This window comes from Lissotriton helveticus, chromosome 1_1 (genome assembly GCF_964261635.1).
Source record: "Lissotriton helveticus chromosome 1_1, aLisHel1.1, whole genome shotgun sequence".
NCBI lineage: Eukaryota > Metazoa > Chordata > Amphibia > Caudata > Salamandridae > Lissotriton > Lissotriton helveticus.
In genome coordinates this window covers 471,200,096-471,215,878 of record NC_136057.1, presented here as the reverse complement: position 1 = coordinate 471,215,878, position 15,783 = coordinate 471,200,096, and the positions used below count along the sequence as shown (strand labels likewise).

The following is a 15,783-nucleotide window of genomic DNA, read 5'->3' as shown; positions in this document are numbered from 1 at the left end:
TCGACACAATAGTGGCCGAGACTACCATACGGAGTGCGGAAAAGGAGAGCAGAGGGGCCAGCTTCCGTAGCTGTCGGATCAAGCCAGTACACATCCCTACCACTGATGAAATCTGACTGGTCATAGACAATTCGTTGTCAATCTTAATTCCGAGGCTTTTTACATTGTCACTCGGTATCGGCGAGGGACCTAGTTCCTGGGGCCAGTAGAGGTCGCTCCACGGCGAGACTAAAGTAGAGATCACTAGTACCTCAGTTTTTTCCGGGTTTATTTTCAGCAGATTGGCCGTCATCCAGCCAACCGTATGTCTGAGTATGTTCTGGGCGCTAGTTTGTGCAAGGATTGTATTATCAATACTCAGCAATAGCTGGGTGTCGTCCGCGTAGTTAAATACACGGCAACCCATTTTAACCAGCGAGTCAATCAATGGCTGAAGGTACAAATTAAAAAGGAGTGGGGATAGTGCAGAGCCCTGCGGGACTCTGCACTCCAGAAAGCCCACTCTGGAAGTAACATCCCCCAGTTGTATTCTCTGGGTCCTACCCGTCAAGAAGGATTGGAGCCATTGATGGACTTGACCCCTTATCCCGAACGCACCCAATCTGTCCAATAGCAGGGAGTGGCTGGGTATGGTATGGGTATGGTCTTTGACCTTGAAGGGCTGTGAAGTATTTCTGGACTCGACTGCAGAGAAGGGGCCAGTGCTAGTGTATGGGAGCACAGTAGTCTCAGAGGTCTCTCCTCCTTCTTAGAGAGGTGAGGCGGAGCACTGAATGCCAGCAGGGTGATGGTTTGGGCGACGTGGAACAGCATCACAACTTTCAAGAAGGATGCCTGTGTCTACAGAACCAGCTTGTCAGAAAGAAGATGGTGTAAGGCAGGTTAACTCACATAGCTTGAAGCTCACTCACTAACCGAAGCGTTGGTAACGAGGAACACCATCTGGAGGGTGAGGAGCCATAAAGCACAGATGTGAAGTAGCTCAAATGAGTGCACATCAAATATGTGAGGACCAAGTTAAGGTTCCATTGTGGCAAAAGAATAGAGGAGGGAAACAAGTGTTAAAGGCTTGCCAAACAAGGCATCACAACAAGTGATTTAAACAAATACAGCTGGTCTACAAGCGTAAAAAGGCTGAAACAGGCGAATGGTAGCCTTTAAAACTGTGGCCAAAGCAAAGCCTTATCAAATTGGAGACAAAACAAACAGAACTTTTGGTAATCTAGCCTGAAAGGGGTGAATCTGGCATGCACCGAATCAAACCTCAAATCTGTCCCAATGACAAGCGTATACAGTTTTTGTCGAGAGACATCTGGCTGCCGAGATATCAACCACCCCGGGAGGAAGGTCAAAGCTGTTCAGCTGTTGCCGCTCAATATACAGGCATGAAGGTGGAGATTGTGGAAACCTGGGGGCAGAAACCTGCCCTGTTGCTGCGACAGCAGGTCCTCCGGGAGGAGAATCCTGATCGGAGGACAGATGCTCAATCCCAGGAGCTCTGGATACCATAATCTCTGTACCCAATCTGGCCCTGATCTTCTTCATCACTTTGGGCAGAAGAGGTATTGGCCGGAAGGCATACAGGAGTCCCAAGTTCCACTCTGAGTGGAATGCGTCTTCAAGCAGAACACCTTGGAAACTCCAATGTGCAGAACTGCTGACATTGTGTATTCTTGGTGGTGGTGAATAGATTGAGCCAAGGTTATCCCCATTAGCAGAAGAAACCTTACACCACCTCTGGGTGTAACTGCCACTCGTAATCCGCTAGGAGTCGATGGAGTTTGTCCGCTCCGGCATTCAACGATCCTGCCAGGTGATTCACTATCAGAAAAATCCCCATGGCAGTGGTGTTATCCGTGAGCACCTGTACTAGCCTCCCTTTGATAAATGAAAGGAAGGCTTTCAATGTCAAGAAGATGGCCCAGAGCTTCAGAAGGTTGTTAAGGAGCCAGGCCTCTGCCTGAGATCAGAAACCACTGATCTATATCTCTCTCAGGTGTCTTCCCCAAACCAGAAGTGATGCATTGGTCATCGCTCTCAGGTCTAGGTGGTGTAGGGAAAGGGGTCTATCGCTGACCAAACAACGGTCCAATAACCACCAATTTAGATATTTTGAAGTCTCCTTGCAATATGGACATGGTCAGAGCTGTCCCCTTGATGATGGGCCCACTAAGACTTCAGATCCCACTGCAGTGTCCCCATATGCCACCTGGCATGCTTGACTAGCAGGATACAGGAGGCCATCAGTTTGTACAGCCTCAGAATTGACCTCCCTGAGACTCCGGACAGAGGCTGAAATGATCCTCTCCTGAATGTCCTAGACTCTTCTTTTTGGCGGAAAGGCAAAGGCCACTGTTCTTCTTTGGCACCATAAAATAACAGGAACAACAACAACAACCTACTCTGGCACAGGCACCGTCTCAATAGTGCCTTTGGCCAAAAGGGATTCCACTTCCGGACATAAAATGAACAGATGGTCTTTTGTCAGTTGTTCTCACAGTGGTGGGTGCAGCGCATTGACAATGAAGAGTGAGGTGTACCCCTTTCGGACTACTGGAAGGACCCACCTGTCCAGTGTTATTGTCAACCAACCCAGGAAGAATCACTGGATCCTGCTTCCTACTAGGCGGCTGTGCTCCACTAATGGCATGCTTAAGGGGTTTTGAATGCAGGGCTGTTGGGGGCAGAGGTGTCAGTGGACTGAGTGGCTCCGCAAGGGTGGTTGCCGTCGCAGCTGTGAAACTGCTGGGCAACTTGCTGAGACTGAATTGGCTACTGGTATGGGCTACCTCTGCCGAAGCCACGAAATGAACGATAAGGCTGATGGGCTGGTGCAGCTGGACAGATACGCCCAGGGAGCATGCTGTGGTCCTGCTCTCTTTGAACTGATCCAGAGTGGAATCTGCCTTGCTCCCAAATAGACGAGTCCCATCAAAGGACATGTCCATGAGGGACGATTGGTCATCACCTGAAAAAACCCACGGACGGCAGCCAGGCATGGCAGTGATTGGTGACATTGGTGCCAACGGTTCGCCCGATGGAATAGGTGGTGTCCAAGCCACAGCGGACTGTAAACCTGACCCTATCAGGACTGTCCTGTACGGCTTTTGTTAGGACAGTCCTGAGTCACAGAATCCGAAAGAGCGTGAGAATAGCGACCCCGCAGACAACTGACATTCACGGACCCGAAGGCCAAACTGGTGGAAGAAAATACCCTCTTTTCAAAGGTCTCGTCTTGTTTGGACTCCTGGTTGGAGGGTAAGGGGGGGGAGAGGGGAGTTGTCCAAAAGATATCTGTGTTCGTCTGACTGATAGAATCTTGCACCACCAAGCTTTCATGGGAAGGGCACACAGACAAAATTGCAGGTCCACTGGGGCAGCGCCGTGGCGTCTCACCATTTGGCGATTGACTGGGTGGCCAGAGCAAGGTTTGGTCCGGGCCACTCCGAGAGTATCTTTGAGTGCCTCATTCAAGGGAAAGAGGGGCTCAGTGGATGTTTGCCCCGGCTGCAGCACATCCATCAATTAGTTTAGTTCTCTAAAGTGGGTTGCTGCCTTATGCGTGACCACTGTGTGAGATGTACAATGCACTCTCCTCGGTGGCTGGGCCTGGGGGTGAGGGAAGACCCAACTCGGGGTAAGTGTCAAGGCCCCTAGCTTCTTGAAGGTCATCATACCAATTTTCTTTGAGGTATGGTGGCCCTATCTCATCACCCACATCATAATCATTGTCCAATTCCGTACCAATTAAGGAATGCAATGTATGTGTTCACCCATGTGGAGGTAATAAATCAAATGATGGAGGTTGAAATCAAGTGCGGCCTCAGTCAGAGTTGCAGCGGTGCCGATACAGAGTCAGAGAGCACAATGGGTACCATGTCCTCTGGCATTGATAGAGTTGGCATTGGTGTTGAACGTGGCTCCAACGGCGCCGTCGTGCAGGTTCCAAGTAGGACAATGCCCAGTGGAGGATTCAGAGGATCCAACTGGTGCCAAGAGCAAAGCCACTGGTGGTATCCCAGATGAAGGGTCTCTCTGTTCCTTGGGGCCCGTAGGAGTGCCAGAGGGAGTTAAGGTTCAGAAGCATGATCTTATGGAACTCTTTGATGCATCGGTGTCGCAGAGGCCCCAGAAACTTGGATTGTACCAGGACAAGTTGTGGAATGGGCTAAGAGGTCAACCAGCTTTGGGAGCCATATCAAAAGGCATGGTGAGGCCTTTGTGCCTTCTCAGGGTAATGTGAGCGGTGGGAAAGGGCTGAGTCCTGCTTGGATTTTTCATGTGTTTTTTTCTTCGATTTACTCAAAGACTGAACGGGACAAAGACCTCGGGAATGACTCCTGCAACTTCTGGACCAGGACTGATCCTTCAACTTCAACTGGTCTCGCTAGGAAATATTACGGTGCTAGGCGATATAGAATTTCACCTAGTAGTTGCGTATGATTATCAGGTTCATTCACGTACAATCACTGCAATGCCTTGTAGTCATGGCTTGAACCTGGGCATCACAGGCAAACCTGATGAGGATCTGTAACAGACATTTGTTTGCAACAGTCCTTAACGGACTTGAAATCTGTTGTTTTCAGAGGTGACATTTCCCTTGCACACAGAAACATTTTGAGGTAAAGTATCTGAAAGAGAAGAGAGGTAGCTTCAGATCTAGGTCTGATGGCATGGAAAGAGTAGAACTGATGTCAATGTGTGAGTGAGGCCTATGTAGGCTGCACATGTCAACAGGTCCGGAGCAGAATGACATCACTGCAACAGCTACACAGCACTGCCTACTGGCATGCAGAGGTACTGCTGAAAAAGTTTCCATATCCAATCGGATGCCTGGGGAATTTTCAAACGATGAGGACTCTGTGGGTAGAAGTCTCTATAGGAAGGCTTTGCTTTAGTTGATGGGCTTGATGCCCTACAACTTAAAGGGCAGTGTTGGTGTCCCAGGCCTTTTTTGAAGGCCTGGTGTGTGTTTTAGTTCCAACCATACCCACAGTCCTGGATGTGAGTGAGAGGCACACATGCCCGAAGAGGGCCTGAGAGCCTCATGGTCGGTCTCCGGGAAAAGATGCAGAGGAAAGCAGACAAGAAAGGCTGTTTCCCCTCTAGTATCTGAGTTGAACTGACTGGTTGGGCCAGCACAAGAGAGTGAGGAACGTAGCGAACCTCGAGCCCCAGTAATACTCATCAGAAACTGATAGCGGGAAAAACATCTAACATGTATTTGGATGCCTATGCCTATTGCCAACTAAGGGAGGATTCACCATATACCTCATGACTCGAAAGACTTCATATGCAAAACAACTTGTAAATGTGCAATCTCAACACTAGAAGGCAGGAGTATGCAGAGCATGTGTACACATGACACAAACATAACTATCTTCCATGCCTCAGAGTATAGCTTACACTGACTTGCTTTTGTGTCTTTGTTTTGTGACTAATACCTAATATTTAACGGAGACAAAATGGTGACAAGCTACTGTATAGGTGTGGCCACGCTGAAATAGAGCTATTTGTTTAGTTGTTGTTGATGAGAGAGGTTGGTGGGGTAGGACTGAATTTTCAAGGATAGATCTAACTTCTAAGACCAAGCTCCTCCAGAGCAACTCTCATTTGAAAATCGGCAGTAATGTCTTCTATTTCTTCTACAATAAAATACAAATCATAATTGTTGTATCACTTTTATTGAAATAAATATAACCTGTACAGTACATACACAATGTCATATATACCATAGATGTGCAGTACTGCTGTTGTAGCAGCAGCCTGACCACAAACATTACTGATGATGTTAAGGATTGCAGACATTTTTCTCACCGCAATAAGGAGTCCACAGCCACAATTTGGAACTGCTGTTTGGGGTGTTCTAGGATCGTTTTTATCACATTTAATCATTTAGAGGTATACACAGGATGGTTCATTTGTACTCAGATAATCTTTTTAAGTATTCAGTGCAAACAAGCCTGATAGAAAATATATGCTGGCAATAAAAGAATGGCAAGATTCAACATCAAGTGACTCCTTGTAGGAAACGCATCACTTCAATCTAGAAAGACGCTTACAGGGATGTTTCGAAGACAAAATCTAGGATAGGCAAAATCCCCTTTGACATGCATTATAGCATGGTGTGATATAAAGCCACCATTAGTGCCAACCGATAAATACAGTAATTTATCTGCTCAGCAGAAATAGGAGTTCACCATTACAACCAGTTTCTACTGCATCCACTTGTGGCACATGGGTATTTTTTTTATATTTGACAATTATAGGCCAGAATCCCAAAAAATAATGCATGTTTACATTACTTTATTCCATTTCAACATTCACAAAAACATCTAGTAGTATTCCTCTCTAACTACAAAAATTGTTGATTTCCAAGGTACATTTGTTGGAAGATAATCTGTGGTTGCATTATTTCTGCAGGTCGACAGTGTACATGGTTATATACATAAAGAAACAATGGTGGCTATGCCATCCAACCCCGCACATAGAAAGTAGCACATTAATATCACTGCAATCTTGTTGATGAGAACAAAAGAAAAATGTTCTTTTCATGGTGCTTTTTCAGGAATGGATCCAGTCACCTGGAGTGGTTTGGCCGGAACACAGGAATCCTGGTTGGCAATACTCAATAAGAAAACCGAAAGCACACACATGCAGTCCATGGTTGAAGTATCCATTTGATTTAATAATCTTCTGGTTTCAGAATTTGCAGTATTAAAGATGCTTTCTTCTCTGCACAGACATGTGGTGGTTCAGTAGCACATATCAAAACAACATAAGAGTACCCAAATATAGGAGACTAGCTCAGACTAAAACTGAAAAATGGAGGGATAAAAAGCTAATTACCACCACCATAGAATATAAAAGATATACCAAGAGAAGCTCAAAAGTGGGATAAAGAAACCTCAGTGAGGAAAAAAGAGAACCCTCAGGCACCAACTAAATAGTTGGTTGCCAGTTGTCTTCATTGGGTCCTCATTGTGAGTACGTGAAACACTACGTAGCAGGAAAAAAGGAGTGCACAGTTAAAAAGTGTGGGCTACTCCCCAGACCAGAAAATTCTTTTAATTGAGGGGTAGCTCTAACTCTATTAAAAACAATAGTGCAAAGTCGGACATATAAGAGGTTAAGTTAATTTGAACCAGATGTCCTAAAAGGTCGACATGTTTCTTGCAAGAGCCTAACATCAGCTCAGCATTCCTCAGGACCACATAAACCCTAGCCTCATGAGGAGCACTCACTGAGGCGCCAAATCCATGAAAGGTGGGGTGAAAAAAGAAAAATAAAAATTACGAACTTATCTGTAATTTCATGCACGCAAACTTCCGCGCAAAACCCCCTTCACAGTTGAGTGATGATCAATCTGAAAAATTTTTTTTTTTACATGTAAATCATTCAGCAGAATCATCTGTAACTGCTAGTGGGATAGCTTCCAAAAGGTAACCGAAGCTACATGCACATAGCAAAACCCACCTACCCAGTGCATAGGTTCTTCTAGACACTCTTTAATTCAGCATGTATAGTTACAATACATATCTGAATACACAAAAAACATTGAAATAAAATCAGTCCCAATTAAATCTAATGGAACTGCTACACCATTTTGTGGCAATAACAGCAGGAGCTCTTAATCAATATTTTTAGAGCTCCCCTAGGTATACATTGACCGTGTTTTGATTAACTTTCATGAGCCTAACATTAATTGCAATGTAAAAAGGGCCCGAAGTGTTTCTTTACTTGAGAATGCCCGTAAAAAGTACCAAATGGTTAAAAACACCTTCAATCAGGAAAGAATACAAAATGCCATAAAAAGACCACTCACTTCACAATAGCAGGAGAATTGCCCCTTAGGCACGTGGCAGGGGAAACCTTCACGTTCAGAAAAACTGCGAAAACACAACCAGGAAAGAAAAGCATATCACTCTCCCTGTTTGCGGCCTTGTTGGCTCAGAACCAAGGTTTCTAATAAATACCACGCTGACAAATTCACCGGCACTCGTGTTCAAAAAGTCACTTACTTTCATCTGAACGACTCCCCACAGGAGCAACTATTCAGCGCACATCCACGGCCTGTAAACACTGAACCCGTGGAGGCGTCTTGTTTAAATAAACACGTAAACAGCGTTCACTGCGTTACTCGCGATCATGTGACCGCTGTTCTAGAGTGCCCGTATCTTAAAGGGGCAGATGCTTAATCACACACAACTTCCCCTTGTTTTTCGTATTCAATTTGCAGAAAACTTTATTTCTGCCTCAGAAAACAAGTCCACAACATAAAATTAACTCCCACGTCTTTAAATGAAAAATAACGTGTTCAAGAACAGAATGTCTTCATTAGAAGATTTAACTGACTGTCATAAGTGCTCTCGTTGTTTAACAGACATAACAACAACAAAAATGTGGAGTCTGCATGTGGAAGCCTCAATTGATATGGAACGTTTTGAAACATTTCACCTCTTGTATGTGAGTAGCCATTGAAGATGAAACTTCAGATTGTAAAAAATTGCCCTTTCTTAAGTAACTCAAAAATAACAAAGGGACAGTCTCACTACGGCTATATCACTAAACACAGTTAAAGGACAAACTGATCTATCATCGCATCACAGAGCCCCACGGTATATCATCATTTAGCCCTTGTGAATGCGTGGACAAACGATAAATCCATCTTTGCTCTTTTTCAAAGATGGTACTTTCACTGCCCTGTTGTATTTGTTCTATAACTGTCCATCTGATGTCATTAGGACAGTGTCCGTGTTCCAAGAAGTGAGTGGTTAGTTTTGTTGTTCCTTTGCAACACCGTGCATTACTGCGATGTTCACAGATGCGTAACTTTATTTTCCGTGTGGTCATTCCCACGTACTTAAGGTTACAAGGGCACGTGATTAAATAAATGACATTTGTAGAATTACAATTTGTGTGCCCCCTAAGGTGCCAGAGTTTTCCTGCTTCCAAACTCAATGTCTTGGTGGCAGTCGTCAGATGACAGACGCTGCCTCCACCACATGGAAAATGGCCAACAACAGGGGGCAAGCCCAAAGTGTTTAAAACACTATTGTCTTGTACTTTATCTGTGTTTTTTGGACGAGTATGTATAAGTGCATCCTGTAGACTTCTCTCTCGTTTATAGGAGAACAGGGGTTCTGCCACTCCCGCCCATTACTGTTCAGGATTTTCCAATGCTTACCAATGCACCGACTAACCGCATTTGAGATATTGCTATAGGTCGTCACACAGGTCAAAGGAGTTTCAGTTTCAGAGTCCCTAGCATAGTCCTCCAATAGGGCCTCCCGATTTTGATTGCGGGCCCTCTTACAACTATGTTTTAGGATTTTGGTAGGGTAACCTGTAGTGCGCAACTTGTCTGTTAGATCTTGGGCTTGTTTCTTAAAATCTTTCACATCACTACAGTTCCTATGAATACGTAAGTACTGGCCAAATGGAAGGTTAGTACGTAAGGGACGAGGATGGAAGCTCGAAAAATGGAGCAAATTATTTTTGCTGGTGGGCTTGTAGTAGGTTTTTGTAGTCAAATGATTTTCTACTCTGGTAATGATGACATCTAGAAACACAATGGATTCCGGGTGGTACTGAGGAGTACATTTCAAATGAGGGTCACAGGTATTGATCCAATCGAAGATGGCCAAAAGACTTTCCTCGGACCCTTGCCAGATTAAAAGCACGTCATCAATGTACCTCTGCCACAGGATCACATTGAGAGCGTAAGGGTTCATTTCTGCCAAGATATGGGTTTTTTCAAAATTATACACATACAACCCTGCTATACTTGGAGCAAAAGTACTGCCCATTGACGTCCCTGTCTTCTGGAGGTAAATCTTATCTTGATATTGGAAAAAATTCCTTTTAAGGGCCAGTGTGGCACAATCGATGACAAAAGCGCGAGACGTAGTGTAATCCCACGTACCCTGGTCTTAGACATCAGCCAAAATTTTCAGAGTTGCATCCTGTGGGATACAGGTGTATAAACTCTCTATATCTAGAGAGACTAGGAAGCACGGCTCTTCTGGCATCTTGACATTTAGAAGCATGGCTAGTAAACTTTTGGTGTCCTTGATGTAAGTACTTGTGGCCTGAATAAGTGGTTTAAAGAAGAAGTCACAGTACTTGGAAAGAGGTTCCAATAAGGAACCTATACCCGAAACAATTGGTCTTCCAGGTGGGGGAAGATAATTTTTATGAGTTTTGGGTAAACAATAAAAGTACGGGATCCTACCTTCAGAAATCGTCAAAAAATCAGCTTCATGCTTGCTTATGAAACCATCGCGTTCCGCTGTCATTACAAGTTCAAATATTTCATCTTTCAAAAAGGGGGAGGGATCTTGATCAAGGACCAGGTAATTTCGGGTGTCATCCAGAAGGCGTCTGCACTCCTGGTCGTATGCAATGGTATCTTGAATAACAATGCCACCACCCTTATCAGCGCTTTTGATCACAATGTTCGGGTTCTTAGCAAGAGATTCAATGGCTTTGTATTGGTTTGCTGTCAGATTTTTAAAAGGTATAGGTTCTTCCATTGTTTCTACTCCATGAAACACCGCCTGTTCAAAGGCAATTAGTTCCGCAGGAACCTGATGTGAAAGAGGTGTAAAAGTAGACTTATTTCTGAAAGTCGTGTCGCAAGTTGTAGTCTGACTTACACCTTGATTATGGTGTTCAAAAAATATCTTTAGTCTGAGTTTTCTAAAGAAATCGCTAAGCTCGCAGAGCAATTTGAAACGGTCCAGACGGGATGTTGGGATAAAACCCAACCCCTTCTCCAAAACTGCTGTTTCATCAGGATTTAAATTTACTGATGACAAATTTGTAATTAGACTCTCGAGTTGCTGGGACCTGCCCTCTGCTCCTGGGTCTTGCTCCGTGTGTTGTCGCCCACTGACTCTGGTGCTTCCCAATGAACTTGGTTCGTACCTCTCCTCTTGCCCCGTCCCCTCCGACCAAACCCTAAAAAAATTTGTGGATACATGTTTGGTTGAAAATGTGGAGGAGGTGCAAAATGTGGGTTCCAGGCCATTTGGGGGGGAAAAAACGGTTGATTATTATGGGTTGGGAGGGAAACCACCACCTCCTTGTTGTTGATAAGGCAACCACTGTGGGGTATTTTGAGTTTTTCCAACTCGACCCCTACCACGTTGCTTATTTCCCATGCTCCCAGCACTAGAACCACTGGAATTGTGTTCAGTAGCACAGACATGTGGTGGTTCAGTAGAAGTATATTCTTCATTACAGATAGGCAGCCGACACGTTTTTCGGGCGGAGACTTCCTCAAGGCCCCAAGTACAGACTTCAGGATGGCGCGTTCAGACTACCAGACTTATCAAGGTCTTGCGCTCCACACAACCTTCCGGCATGATGCTGATTTGGATATTACTATTTAACCTAACGACTGAGTGAAACTCTTCTTGATTTTGCTGAAATTTACGCTTTACTGGCCTAATATTATCTCAACTATACAGCCTTGAGAAAGTCTTCGGAAGAAACACGTCGGCTGCCTATCTGGAATGAAGAGTCTACTGAACCACCACATGTCTGTACAGAGAAGAAAGGATCTTTGACACTACAAATTCTGAAACAAGAAGATAATTATATTGAATGTATACTTCAACCATGGACTGTATATGTGCGCTTCGGTTTTATTATTGAGTGCACATGATTATGGTTATTGAAAATATGCATTTAAACTTTATTTAGCGCCATTGTTTTGGAACATATCTTCTGCACACACCGCACACTCCACACCCTATATGCCCACTTATTCGAACCTGTTTCTTAATTATTTTCATTGCCAGAAATGCCTATATTATAACTCCTGTTATACACTTAAGGCTGCAGAAATAAGGTCATCTGGTGGATTTTCAACAGTTGTAATTTCCATCTACAGCCAAAGCTGTCTGCAAATCTTGAATGTAAGAATGAGACTCCGCCATTTTTGCCTCAAAAGAAATTGTACGCACCTACATGAAATGTAGGTAAGCAAGAAGTTCTGTGGATAAAGGCTCTAGATACTGAGCAGACAATTGAAAGGGAAACACTACTGCATTATTAAAAAGCAGCAGTTTATTAGATATGCAATAACCCACATATTAACAAGTGAACCAAGCAAAAACAATTCCTATCTGCTATTTGCACTGAATCTAATGGAGAGAATATTACTTAATGTTCCATCATTTTGCTTAACTATTAGAACCCATCACAATCAACAGCAATTCATACTACATAAACATTACCACATGTTAACACCAATAATACAGAGTCTACACTGAATCGGAAATTAGAAACCCATGAACACAGGTTCAGAAACCAAAATGCACTAAAACACATTTTTCCCAAGGAAAGAGTAGTGTACCTCAATCAATCCAGGCTCTTTCGTAACCAACAACAGGAAAACTGGAAGAAAAGAGCAGAGACGACTGAGGAGAGGTAACGATGAGATGTATCTCATGAGAAAGGAAACCCATGAGAAAAAGAGGGTGTTGGAAATGCAGGAGGCATCGAAACAGTGTAAAGACAAGTTCAAATGCAAATATTCAACAACATATATCATTAATGATTCCATTCCCAAAATAGTACCAGTGACCCAATGAAGGTCTCAAGTGGAACACCCCACAAGTCCCATATTCGACATCAGGTCCTTCATTTTGCACTCACATGTGTTGAGGCACTACTGACATCCTTAAAAAATAACTGGGGCACTTCCACTTATGTAAAAAGAAGGTTTTACTGTCCTTAATGGTCCTGAGTCGGTGCAGGATACCAATTGAAGCGGATATGCCTAAGACCTTCAACTCCGGCCTCCCCACTTGAAACTCCCTAGTTTTAATTTGTGGGAAAATATCTGGGAAATTCAGAATCTGTTTGCCCTCGAGCTGCAAATCCTATTTTAAAAATGTCTGCATTTCTTAAAATGGGATCTCGCAAGTCAGGTTCATGAAGCAAGATTATCACCATGACAGCCACCAAGCATTATTGAGAAATCACATTTCTATAAGAATGTTAGAAAGTCCTGAGCAAGCACTTCTATGAGATCCTGATGCGGATAAGTTACCATAGTTTCTCCAGAGTCTCCGCCCTGATGTCAACGGATAACACTGCTTTGGACTGGATGGATGTCCCTTCCATGTGGCTCACTTAACCAAACCGCAGCATCGAGCCCTGTTACCGTTTAGCCTACCTCCGTCATTCAGGCTTCCACTAGGGCAGAGGCCTTCTCCACTGTATCTGGGTTTTCAGTACTGAATCAAGTGCTGATCATGCTTTTCTGTCCTCCTGCCTAGTCATCAATTCATTACTTTGTGCCTTCTTCTCCATCAGCTTTTGCTTCCTCTGCTGTTACAGCTGGAAAAATATCATTGTTATCTCTCCCGGAGTACTTTAGTGCCAATATGTAAGTTCGGGAATGCCACTCTGTCAATTTACTTCTGGATCACACTTGGCTAGGCTTTGTCTGGTAGCTCCTCAAAAGGTGTGCCTCCTGACACACTCCCACCCCAGATGTTGATCAGCCACGATCACTACACTTCGGCCCAGGTTCAGCAGGCATCTCCTGCTTAAAAGCATCCACCCTGGTGATCGCTTCGAAAGTGCACTCTGCCAAGGCAAACAGTACTCAGTCTCTGTCACTTTATCTCCCATGCAGTATCAAGGGGAGATGCACCCAGCACCACATTTATCATTACCAAAGGGCAATCTAAGCCCAGTTCACTGCTTGAGGCCTGGAGTGGGGTAAGAAGCTGGCAAAAAAGTGCTCATTGTCGCTGATTGCCAAGCTCCACTCCCAAGGTTATTATTTAATAGGTCTTACGCAACTACTAACCACCCTCCCTGGCTTTTAATTATTGAGGCATTCGGAGTCAATACTTTCTTTTACTCATCTCGCCATTGCTGAAGGCACAAACAGGTTTTTGTAAACACCATGTAAACAGAAGTTCTTTGTGTTGCACCATTAGTTTGTCAGGGATAAAAACTACATTGCACAAATGAAAGATTTTATGTGAAGCTGGCTTGATACCGAGTATACTACATGTTCCTCTAGGCTTGACACTTCACTGTCTTCCATCAAATCCTTTAAATACCTATCAACAGTATACTTAATCTCCATGCAGCATTAAATGGATTACACAAAAGTTATGCACTACGCACTCCTATGAATACTCTGATCAATTGTGCATATGAACGAAACATTTTTAAATAGTTTATGCATATATAATTAGAAGCGACAGTTGGATAAAAAAGCATGACCTTTCAGGGGGTGTGTTAAGCACTGCATACTATCATGCAAAGGGGAAAAAAAAGACAGTTGCCTATGTTATGAACAGATGTACAATTTCTTAAACAAAAATGTACCTACTATATACCTCATTTTATATTCCTGAATTACATGGCAAAAGAGGTAGCAAAGTTTACAGAAGGGTCCAAGGTGCCGTTTCAAAATAACTTACAAGCAGTCCTGATTCATTTCTGGTAAAGTAAACAGGTTAATTTAATAACCACCTATATACCCCAGTCACTGGTGCTGGAAGTCACAGACCTGAGCCCCTGGAGCGCTGTACAGGGCTCAGCTTCAAAAGTCTTTCAGGAAATGTCCTTCTTGAATGTGGCTTCATCTCGGAGGCTATTTCCAGGTTGTTATTCCTGACCTTCCAGAATCTCTAGCTCTGCTTCCTTTTAGTCCAATTGACTGTCCCGAACGACTTCTTATATCACGTTCTGATGCTTCACTCTGGGCCAACTCTTCATCATACCTAAAAGCAGTTAGTATTTTATAGTGTTATAGCCATTGGGCATCACAAAAATTATAAATATAAATTGAGAAGAAATAATGAAAACATAGTTTATGTGGACTGCATTAATTTTACAAACTATTGTACCCTGATTTTAAAGCAATGAATACACAACCTTATTAACTGAAAAGCTTATATAGAGCCCCAGCATTTCTTAACACACAGTTTTAGTGGTGGCCTCAAACCATCAGTTTCAGGGCACAAGTAGAGAAGAAAGGTGGGGTGGACACAGGTAACACAATAGTGTGTTAACATGCAGGTGGAGCATAACAACATAGCAAAGGTTCAGTCCTGTAAAGGAAGACTCAGGAGCTGGGAATGCCTTGACGATGATGACAGTCTTATGCATCTGGATGGCTGTAGATGTTCGGTACTGAATCAGGTAGCATACTTTCTACTTTTATTGAAAGCAAGCAAAACAAGGATCATGGACTATAAAAGTTGAATGTCAAATGTTTCAAGGAGTGTTAATTAAATCTAGGAAGATACCTGTTAACATTCGACCTTATTGGCAGAATAATTTAATAACAAGAGGAACGGTGCAGTAATCCGAAATCCCCTGCCAATTTAACAGACATGTAGGAGACATGATAAGTAGAAGTCAAGGGTTTGGACAAGGTTGGAACTTTTATAATCTTGATCTTTAGACTGAGAAAAGCGTGACCTTTTTATCAGTCTAGTTGCTTGCTTACTATGAACAGCATGCATAACTAGAGAGTGCCTCTGAAAAGGTGTCACCTTAGGAACTTCAAAAGACACACAAATGATGGACGGAATGCGGACCGAATCAAACATTCACCCCCAGTCAAGAGATCTGGGTTAAATTCATTGTTCTTTTGCTCACCATGCCACCCCAGTTTAGACCCATCCATATGCAAATCAGTCTTGACCCTGTTCCTCATGGAAACAGTCCAGCCCGAACCAAAAAACAAGGTCCTCCCTGGATCAGAAACAATTATCCTGGGAGCTGTTTCAGGTTTTTACC

At 43.6% G+C, this 15,783-nt stretch overlaps 1 protein-coding gene across 7 annotated transcripts in view; it reads right to left on the bottom strand.

Annotated features, from left to right (window-relative positions):
• TTLL1 (TTL family tubulin polyglutamylase complex subunit L1) overlaps window positions 1-15,783 on the bottom strand; it is a 408,294-nt gene that overhangs the window by 17,150 nt on the left and 375,361 nt on the right. For 5 of the 7 annotated variants that reach the window (XM_078673881.1, XM_078673884.1, XM_078673882.1 and 2 more), the window contains one exon: window positions 5,668-14,759. The exons of 1 other annotated variant lie outside the window; for it this stretch is intronic. In XM_078673881.1, coding sequence (XP_078530007.1) covers window positions 14,630-14,759 — 130 coding nt within the window. In that variant the 3' untranslated portion in view covers window positions 5,668-14,629. Of the gene's footprint in view, window positions 1-5,667; window positions 14,760-15,783 lie in introns of those variants that run through there. One more of the 7 variants, XR_013606910.1, reaches the window with a different exon arrangement.